The 11,349-nt window shown below is 34.6% G+C and overlaps 1 protein-coding gene across 2 annotated transcripts in view; it reads right to left on the reverse strand.

Annotated features, from left to right (window-relative positions):
• Positions 1 to 656: 656 nt before the first annotated feature.
• Positions 657 to 11,349, reverse strand: part of SNTG1 (syntrophin gamma 1) — a 191,938-nt gene continuing 181,245 nt past the window's right edge. For both annotated transcript variants that reach the window (XM_024127073.2, XM_024127072.2), the window contains one exon: positions 657 to 1,118. In XM_024127073.2, the coding sequence (XP_023982841.1) occupies positions 960 to 1,118 (159 nt within the window). In that variant the 3' untranslated portion in view covers positions 657 to 959. The remainder of the gene's footprint in view (positions 1,119 to 11,349) is intronic.

An 11,349-nucleotide genomic window follows, 5' to 3' on the forward strand; every position in this document is an offset into this window, starting at 1 on the left:
CATATGTCACAGCTTTGAGAATGCTTCCTAGGGACATTGTGGTTCAGCATTAACAGGCAGGGTCAGGATTACAAAGAATTGTTTCTTACACCACATGGGTTGATATTATTTTCTCTACAAAAGTTTTTGGGGGTCACTGAAAATTCATGAAATTTTAATTTAATAATAAATCCCAGGTAAACTATAAATCTCCTTAAATGAAGGAAAGAACAAGAGGTTCATGGATGTTTCCTTCATTCATCATTAAAGTAACACATTTTGGCATCTTTGAATGACACTGGCTGCAAATAAAACACTCAGTGTCAGTGACCCAAGGAAGAAATAGTCTGTTTCACATTGTGTCTACCATAGGTAAAATGTAATGATCCTTTTGCAATTCTCAGCAATATTCTACATAAGATAAACAAAATTGGAGTGCCAGTGTCAAATCATGGGATGAGGGTACAAGGAGAAATCCACACCAGTGAGTTAAAGTGCTTTCTTCTTTGACGAGGGTTTTTGCCTGCTGGTCTCTGTGCAGCTGTCTCCTTTCTGTTGTTCCTGATACAATGATGGGGCATTCGTTCCTGGCCAGGCCCATCATGTATTTGTCATACTAAATAATCTAAAATGCAGAAATGACCATTTAATGGGTATTTTTATTTATAGGTAGCTTACAATTTTTTATATTATTTACATACTCGAGTCATTCATTCTTTCATCTTCTCTTCTGATGAGCGCAACATACTGGCACCGACCCCCCGATGGAGAGCAAGCCATCCTGTTCATTCAGGATGATTCCCAGAGGCCTTCCGAACAGAAATGCTTCTGAGATCCGTATGACCTTCTTCTTTTCTGCTGAAATTCCAACTTGGCTTCACTGTTGACTTGATGATGTGATTGCTTCACCAGTGTCTAGAGCGACGAGTACGATTGCTCTGTTTATAAGTCAAGGTAAGAGGGGTGCCAAGCTCAGGCTGTCAAGTCATGTACTTGGCTTTGCTCATCTTGCCGGAGCTGGGGGCAACGGAAGCAGTAGCCTGATTGCCTAAACAGAGAGGGTCCAGACAAGCCACCTTGGCGGCAAAGAATGAGTGGATGCAGTGAAGAACAGCAAACAGATTCGGAAACTCCAGCTCCTGAGAGGGAAAGAGAGATGGGCCACATAAAATAAAGACCAGCTTCCTGAAAATAAATGGAAAATAACTACACAACTCGTTAATAGCTAGAGCTTTTCTTTCAAGTTCAATAAACTTAACTAGAATCAATGATATCTAACTTACGGAAATTGTAGGCATTTTTGTTCAGTATGTTACTCTCAAATGCATTGCCAATTTACTTCAAACTACGGTGGTCCGAGAGTCAGAAGAACTAAGCATTCTTATCACCCATGAGAGTCTTTTCAATATTGATAAATGCTGCATAGAAATATATTTGGCCAGATTAAAATTCTACTTTTGACATAGTGTAAGTAAAGAGAAACAGCAGCTTTAAAAGCATTTTTATCTCTTTACACATAATTCAAATGAAAAATTTGCATTGGAGTAATTCAAAAGTATTCTTCAGTACTGTCTAGAATACGTTGCTGTTTGTCATAGGACAATGAATATGAAATACTGAAAGCAAGGGCATATGAACGTTTAAGGCACTAGAAGCCAAATGGTTCACTCCCAAAATATAATGAATGCATTCATTTTAAATTTAATTAATTCTGATTATCGTACTTGGTTGTTAAAAAAAGTTAGCCAGGGCTCACTAACTGTTTGGATTGTTGGAAATATATTTCCCATTTGGGTACTTAAGGAAATGTAGCACCAACCAGTAGCACCAAATGATATATATTGAAATGAAAATAGAAAGAAGTTACTTCAAACCACAAATGATATCAGATTAGCTGTAAAATCATGAGTCGGTGCTCAGGATAGGTTTTGAAAGCTGACGTCACAAGTATTTTTATGAAAAACCATCAATAGTCCCATAAAAATGATCTAATTCCAAAAGGATTGAGAGAAGAAAAATATGTGCTTGATGAGGTCTATTTGATAAACTTGTCACAAAGAGGATGACTAGAGCGTAATCAACCACATGGAATTGCTGATGAAGCTGATGCTATATCAATACATGTTAGTAATAAAGGATGCAGAACTGCAATTAATAGGCACATTGCTGATGGTGTTTTCAATTCACGGTATGTGGCAATGGAAAATAATATAAAGCATTCATTCACTTAGGCCATCTTGTAATATCTGTCATGTACCAAGGAACTATTTAAATAAAATAGTTCACTTCAGGAGTACTTTCTCAGATATGTAATAGGAGGACAATAGGCCACAATATAGAATCATAGTTCGGTACAATGTAGATGAAATGGCTATGCTGTCAAAGTGATTCCCTCCAAAACTTCAGAATATCTTAGTCAGTTTCCTATGGCAAACGTTAAAACAGCAAAGATCCGGTTTAACTATTTTAAATTCCTAAAATGATTCCACCTCAAAATGATTTTACTCGGTCATTGTGATTTCAGGAGCCGTATTTCTAGCAATCTGCTCCGCGTCTCCGCAATGCGTTATTGGTCACCTAGCAGGCTTCCTCTGGCCTTAATCCAACCCCCAAATTCACCCCTTCATTCTTTGCGCAGCCAGCTTATTTCATGTGCAGATTTTGAATACGTTCAGGGTCAACCCCTAAAAATCCACTAGCTGTAAAAAGGATGGGAGAGTTTTGGCAAGCATGAGATATGCTTGTATATTATTAAGAAACAAAATAAAAAACATACAATTTACTCTTGGTGAAGGGGAGAATACTGTTGAACGTTGCAACTAGGCAAAAATATAACAACTTTTTCTCAAAAATAATTTTGCCATACTTTATTAAATTGGAGATTGTATCTTGGTTGTCAAAAAACAAATAGTCTAAATATATAGATATTTGGGGGATGATTACTATTTTCAGTGCTTCATACCTTGTCAAGTGTATGTCAATTATTTGATGCAGACTGGCACTTTAAAATTTTTACGCCTTTTTTTGGATGTGGGTAGGCAGGAAATGATAGGTAATGAGAAGACAAAACAAGAGGCCGAGACGTGTTCAAGTTTGGTCCTTGATTCCAGAGTCAACTCATTTCCCCTCGGCTCAGTAGTCACCTTTGGTCATCACATCCACTCCTAAGGCTTCGATTTGCATTTCTGTATACGCCAGTAACACTCTTTCCCTCATTTCTAATGTAAATTCTGACCTACAGAATTTACCTAGCTACTGAGCATCCACAGGTGATGTCCACCAAGCTATTTACCGTCTCCTTGTAATAGAGCTCTTCTGAACCCCATGAATCTCACTAAACATAATTCTCCTCAAAATTTAATCATTCATTCAATGAATATTTACTGAGTGCTTACTATGCACCTAGTCTTTTTCTTGGTGAAAAGATAAAGTAGTGAGCAGAACAGACAGAAAAAATCGTCTAATGGGAGTTACATTCTTGTGGCAGGAGACAACATATGAGGGCATAAACAAGTTAAATATAATATTTCTGAATATAATAATAAGTATACTCAAGAAAAGAAAACATGGAAGAGAGCAGAGTGTGGGAGGGCATGCAGGACAGGGAAATCCGTATTGTCCCGGAGGTGAAACCTAACAACACAAAGGAGTAAACCATCCGGATGTTTGTGAGAGAAACATTCCCGGCAGAAGTCAATTTCAAAGGCCCTGAGATCGAGACATTCTAGGAGAGCTTGAGGAAAGCCAGGGACTATCAGCGCTGAGATGGAGTGAATTATGGCGTAATTAACAGGAAATGAGATCAAAGGTATAACTCAGGCCAGAAACTGTAGTGTATACGAGCCCTTTATGAGCTTTACTGATTGCCACGGAAAACCACTGGAGATTTTCCAGCACAGAGTGACAAGAATTGGTACTGAGTATTAAAATGATAATTCTGGCCACACTGTTGATAATAAACTCTTTGGGAATAAGATTGAAAGAAGGTAAGTTGTAAAGTTTTCAGTTAAAAAATGTGTGGGATTGAAAGTAAAATTGAGTCAAGGATGATTCCAAGATCTTTGGTTGAGCATCTGAAAGGAGGATTTTCAAATCATATATCTGATAAGGGCTTATTATCCAAAACGTATAAAGAATTCATATAACTCAACAGCAAAAAAAACAATCTGATTAAAGAATGAGCAGAAGATATGAATAGACATTTTTTCAGAGAAGACGTGTAGATGGCCAGCACGTACATGGAAAGATGACCAGTATCAGTCATCATCAGACAGATGAAAGTCAAGCCCACAGTGAGACACCACCTCACACCTGTTACACCCGGAATCACCAATGCAGTTCGCTGTAGTCTTACAGAAATTGCTGCTGTTTTCAGTACATACCTTGGGATGGGTTTTCCCAATGAACAAGTTCTGAGTCACGTCAAGTAATGAAAAGCACTGCAAATATGGGCTTTCCCAGGGAGCTTCCAGATAGATCCAATAATTACTGTTTTCATAGTCAAATAGTTAATTTTTCAGGTCAAAATTCAGTTTATTTTTTTCCATTTTCAAATGCTTTCATGACTTTTGTAATTTTGCTTTTTTTAAATTATGAGACGATAACACCAGACCTGATTATTTTGAGTTACTTTACCTCCTTGGAAAATGCTTTCAAGTGTATCTTTATTCTTAAAATTCTGATTTTCAAAACGTTTTTACTTCTATTAAATAAAAATACAATTACATTGCTTCTATAGATAAATAGTGACTTTTGGCAAAAAGGAAGAAAAATGCATCATACCATGGACATGTTCCCTTTAACAGCTACTTGTTTTGGAGGCGGTTAATATATTTGTTTTACCTAAAAAATGCCAGTTTCTGTTTTCTAGTTTACCAAGTTAGAGAATAATTTGGATTCTTAACACACATGGGTAAATAAAAGTCAATACCCCTATGGAGAATATAAGAGGCTTGAAAAATAAATTATGTACAAGAAGAAAAAACCTTCTCAGTGAGAAATAAACATGATTCAGAACCCTCATGATTCCCAGGAGTTTAGGAGCTCTTTTAAAGGTAGAGGAATATCCTGTCCAGAGTTCTCCTTTATCACATATTACTTTCCCTAATCCAATCATTTGAAATAAAATTTTAGATGAAATAAGTGGTATATAACTCACACAGACACACACAGACATACACACACAATTACTAATTTCCCCGATTTATTTCCAGCTGCTCCAGTTTCTTCTATACTATGAGGCACCACCAAACAGGATTGATGAAGGACCTGCATTACCAAGCAGGAGCCTGCCCTGTCCTCATTTTTCTTCTCCATAATCTAAACAGCTGGGGCTCTGGAGAGTTTGCAGTGAAAGCAGTAAGGTCTTGGTGTTTTAGAAAACCTTTGGTTCCAGATGCCAAAAAGAGTCAGAAATTGTGAAAAGCAGGATAGGTAGGAAACTGATCCTTCATCTTTTATGCAGAGGGAGATCTTTCATCCTCAATTCCTGCCCAGTTTTGTGACTATTAAACGTCCTAATTTATGAGACCTCAAATGCCAAATAGGAATTTCCTTAGATGACTGGTTATTTTCTTCCAAAAGGCAAATTTCAGCACATCATGAATTCTTCAGTGGGATCTTTGACAGATGCTTACTGAGCATACAAAATGTTCCATTCACTGTGTTACCTTCAAACCAGGGAACATACGGTCCCAAGGGCAACGCTTTTAGGCAGACACTTATCCACAATTTATAATGAGGAAATGAAGATTTATAGAGAATAGCTGGAAAGTAGCATTACTGGAACTCAATCCTCAATTTCTGATTTAAGTCTTACTAAACCTTATATTGTGTGAGAAGGTCTCTTATGGCAGCTTGAAGTCTCTGAGGCCATGGAGATTGGGGGCAGGGAAGGGTTTTGGGGAAGAAGTCTCTACTCAGAAATGTTTCCAAACTCTGCACGGTTCCACTAAATAAAAAAGCAATTTTCTTTTTCTTTCTCTTATTGTACAAAAAGTACTGCCTTGGCTGCCAGACCTCAAATCCAGTAATTTAGGATTAATATGCTGTACACACTAGTTTAGGAAATATTATAACAGTGTTTTCACGGGGGGAATGGTCATGAATTTCAATGAATAAAGTGACAACAATGCTTTTTGAAGGCAGCCTGTTTTGAAGTCAGGGGATTGTCTAGCCATATTATCAAATTACAATTTAAAAATAGATATACCTAAAGAAAATAAATGTTAAAACGAGCAAGCAAAAAATGTATTTTTTACCTGGAAAATTTAGTTATGGACAACTATGAGTATATGGCAGTAATCCTTGATGTACTAGTACCTATACTAACAACATAAATTAAGCACTTTTTAAAAAGTACCCAATACAGTAAAATGAGCTTTTTAATAAATTGTCAAATAACTACAATATTACTCATGATTTCAATTGGGAACCATTCCCCTGTTCTTCTAGGAAAGTTCTGGGAAGTTTAATGAGGCTTTGGAAAACAGATGGGAAATTTATTAAGCTTTCTGAGTAACGAAGTGAGAATTCATGAATTTCTCCTTTCAGAGAAAAAATATATAACAGGCTTTTGTATTATAACATTGTCCTTCTATAGCCATAAAACAACAAAAGCAACAACAAAAACAAAGTATGTTCCCCCAACTCCCGTCTTTTTTCAGTATTTCTGAGACTTTTCACAACCCAAAATTTAAACACTACTTAGAACTTTTAATCTTGTAAAACATATGGCAACTCAAACACTCATATTCCCCAAACAAACAATATCTCTTGTTAAATAAACTCTGGCTGTAATGTATTTGCCTTGTAACCAGGAATGTATTAATGTACTATTAGAGCGTGTTTTATTTAAAGTTGTCTACTTATCACATATAGCAAGATCTGAGTCCATTTGCTAATCATTTTATCACTTTTAAAATCATTTTTAAAAGAAAAGAAACCCTGCAACAGTGTCCATATTTAAAACATTGGTTCAAGTTTTCTTTTGTAAAGCTTTATTATGATATTTTAGACATATAACACTGTATGTATTTAAGGTGCATGACTTGATGTTCTGATATATGTATACATTGTAAAAAGTGTACCACAGTCAGGCTAATTTACATACCATCACCTCTATAACTACTATAGTGTGTGTTATAACTACTATAGTGTGTGTTGGGGGTGGCTTATTTACTATCTATCCTCGCTGCAAGTTTCAAGTATTCAATATCGTTACGTACAATCATCACATTATACGTTAGCTCTCTATTAATCTTATCTAACTGAAGCTTTGTTCCCTTGGACGAACATCACTCCATTTCCCTCCCCCTCCCCCCTCCCCCCCTGGCAACCACCATTCTACTCTCTGCTTCTGAACGTGACTATTTCAGATGCTACACATAAGTGAGATCACGCAGTATTTCTCTTTCTGTGTCTTGCTTATTTTGCTCAGCATAATATACTCCAGCTCCACCCATGTCACAAATAACAAGATGTCCTCTTTCTGTAAGGTTGAATAACATTCCATTTTATGTGTATGCATATACCTCTATCCCTATGTATCTATGTATCTATCTATCCATCTGACCTATTTTCTTTATCCATTCATCTATTAAAGGACATTTAAGGTTTTTGCCATGTCTTGACTATTGTGAATAGTGCTATAATGAACATGGGGGTGCACATATATTTTCAAGATACAGATTTCGTTTTATTTGGAAATATACCCAGAAGTAGAATTGCTGGATAATGTGGCAATCCTATTTAATTATTTTGAGGAATATTCATACTGTTTTCCATAAGAGTTGTACCAATTTACATTCCTGCCAGCAGTACACAGGGTTCCCTTCTTCACATCCTTGCCAACATTGTTATCCTTTGTCCTTTTGATAATACTCGCCCTAATTGGTGTAAGGTGATATCTTGTTGTGGTTTTGATTTGCATTTCCCTGATAACTAGAAACATTGAGCAACTTCTCGTATATTTGTTAGTTATTTAACTTTCTTTTTTTGAGAAGTGTCTCTTAGACCCTTTGCTCATTTTTAACTGAGTTATTTGTAATTTTGGTATTGAGATGTATGAGTTCCTTATATATTTTGGAAATTAACTCATTATTGGATATATGGCTTGCAAATAATAATTTTTCCCATTCTGTAGAGTGCCTTTTTATTTTTATTTTTTAAAAATTATTTTCTTTGCTGTGCAAAGCTTTTTAATTTAATATAGTACCACTTGCCCACTTTGGCTTTTGTTGCCTATTCTTTTGGAGTCATATCCAAAATATTATTGGCAAGACCAATGTCAAGAAGTTTTTTCCCTATGTTTTCTCCTAGGAGTTTTATGGTATCAGGTATTATATTTAAATCCTTAATCCATTTTAAGTTGATTTTTATGTATGGTGTGAGATAGTGGTCCAATTTCCTTCTTTTGCATGTAGCTGTCCAGTTTTTCCAGCATCATTTTTTACAGAGACTGTCCTCTCATTGTGTGTTCTTGGAACCTTTGTCAATGATCAGTTGACCATAAATGTGTGGATTTATTTCTGGAATCTCTATTCTGTTCCATTGGTCTATATGTCTATATTTATACCTGTACCATACTGTTTTGATTACTATGGCTTTGTAATACAATTTGAAGTTAGGAAGTGTGATGCCTCCAGCTTTGTTCTTCTTGCTCAAGATTGCTTTAGCTATTTGGGGTCTTTTGCAATTCCATATGAATTTAGGATATTTTCTATTTCTGGAAAAATTATCATTATGATTGATAGGTATTTCACTGAATCTATAGATCACCTTGGGTAATGTGGATATTTTAGCAATCTATTTCATGAACATGGGCTGTCTTTCCATTTATTTGTGTCTTTTAAAATTTCCTTCATCAATGTTTCATAAACTTCATTGTACAAGTCTTTCATCTTTTAAAGTTCATTCCTAAGTAATTTATTCTTTTTTGTTGCTATTGTTCATGGGATCATTTTCTTAATTTCTCTTTCAGATAGTTCCTTGTTAGTGCATAGCAATGCCACTGACTTTTATGTGTTAATTTTGTATCCTATGACTTTGTAAAATTTGTTTATTAGTTATAACAATTTTTATGGTGTCTTTTAGTTTCTTTAAATATATATATATGATAATGTCATCTGCAAACAGAAATAATTTTACTTCTTTCTTTCCAATTTGTATGCCTTTTATTTCCTTTTCTTGCCTAACTGCTCTGGCTAGCACTCTCAATACTATGTTGAATAGTAGTGACGTGAGTGGGCATCCTTGCCTTATTCCAGATCTTAGAAGAAACAGTTTCAGTTTTTCCCTATTGATTATGATGTTAGTTGTGGGTTTTTCAAATATAGCCTTATTGTGTTGAGGGATGTTTCTTCTGTACCTATTTTGTTGAGACTTCTTATCACGAAAGGATGTTGAATTTTATCAAATGCTTTTCTGCATTTATTGAAATATTTTTTTAATCTTTTATTCTGTTAATGTGGTGTATCACATTGATTGATTTTTGTATGTTGAACCATACTTACATCCCGGGCATAAATTCCAGTTGGATATGTTACGTAATTCTTTTAATATACTTTCAAATTTGACCTGCTAGTATTTCACCAAGGATTTTTGTATCAGTGTTCATCAGGGATACTGGTCTGTAGTTTTCTTTTCTAATGCTGTCCTTGTCTGGATTTGGAATCAGGGTGATGCTGGCTTCATAACTTCATTTTAGTAGTGTTTTATATATTTTAGAAGGGTTTAAGAAAGTTTGGTATTAACTCTTATTTGAATGTTTTTTAGAGTTGACCTATGCAGCATTTCGGTCCTGGGCTTTTCTTTTTGGAAAGTTTTGTTTACTATTTGTAATCCTTGTTTGTTAGTATTCTTTTCAGACTTTCTATTTCTTCTTGATTCAGTATTTAGTTTTTATGTCTCTAGGAACTTATCAGTTTCTTCCTGGTTATCCAATTTGTTGGTGTATCCTTTTTTATTTCTGTGTTATCCATTGTAATGTCTCCTCTTTCATTTCTGAATTTATTTATTTGAGTATATCTCTTTTTTCTTTATCTCAGAGTTTTTAAATTTTGTTTTTCTTTTCAAAAAATACAACTCAGATTTACTTAAAGTGGGATATTGAAGTCTCCTACTATTGTTGTGTTTCTGTCAATTTTTCCCTTCAGATCTGTCAATATTTTTATATATTAGGTGCTCTGATGTTGGATGCATATATATTTACAATCGTTATAACTTTTTGTTGAATTGACCCTTTTTTTCATTATATAATGCCCTTCTCTATCTTTGGAAAATTTTTGTTTTAAAGTCAATTTTGTATTATACAAATATAGTATTTGAGATAAGGTTATATCTTGGTCTGTAAGAAAAAGAAAAAAAAAGTGAAATCATATGGAGTATGTTCTATGATTAACTGTATCAGACTAGTATCAATTCTATAAATACAACAAAAATCCCCAGATACTTAGAACATAGACATCACACTTCTAAAAAGAAAATCCACCTGTCAAAGAGGAAGCCTTGAGGGAAATTAAAAACACATTGAATTGAATGGAAACAGAAATACAATATATCCAAATTTGTGGAATGCAGTGAATGCAGTTCTAAGAAAGAAATTATAGAATTAAATGTTTATGTTAGAAACAAGGAAGTTTCAAGTTAACAAATTTAAAATCCCACCGTGTGAAATCAGAAAAAGAAGAGCAATATAAATCCAAAGCAACCAAAAATACATAAATAAGACAGATAAGAGCAGAATTCATTAAATTGATCACAGAACTCAATAGAGAAAATAAATGAGAAAGTAATCCTGGTTCTTTGAATAGTCTCTAGCAAGCCTGACAGAAAAAGAGAGAGAAGGCATCAATTACTAGTATCAGGAATGACTCAGGGGTGTCATTACAGAATCTGCAGACTTCAAAGTGACAATAAGGAAATACTATGGAAAAGTCTACACACACAAATTTGACAACTTAGATAAAATTAATGAAGACCTTGGAAAGTAAAAATTACCAAAAATCATCTGATAAGAATACATAATTTGAATAGCTATTTACTAAGTAAGTTAAATTCATAATTTTAAAAAATCCCCAAAATGAAATTTCCTGGCCCAGATGGTTCCACTAGAGAGCTCTACTAAACCTTTAAGAAAGAATCAACAGTCTGTATATCTTCTTTGGAGAAATGTCTATTTAGGTCTTCTGCCCATTTTTAGATTGGGTTGTTTGTTTTCTTGATATTGAGATGGATGAGCTGCTTGTAAATTTTGGAGATTAATCCTTTGTCACTTGCTTCAATTGCAAATATTTTCTCCCATTCTGAGGGTTGTCTTTTGGTCTTGTTTATGGTTTCCTTTGCTGTGCAAAAGATTTTAAGTTTCATTAG

The sequence above is a fragment of the Physeter macrocephalus genome, chromosome 15 (assembly GCF_002837175.3).
Source record: "Physeter macrocephalus isolate SW-GA chromosome 15, ASM283717v5, whole genome shotgun sequence".
Lineage (NCBI taxonomy): Eukaryota > Metazoa > Chordata > Mammalia > Artiodactyla > Physeteridae > Physeter > Physeter macrocephalus.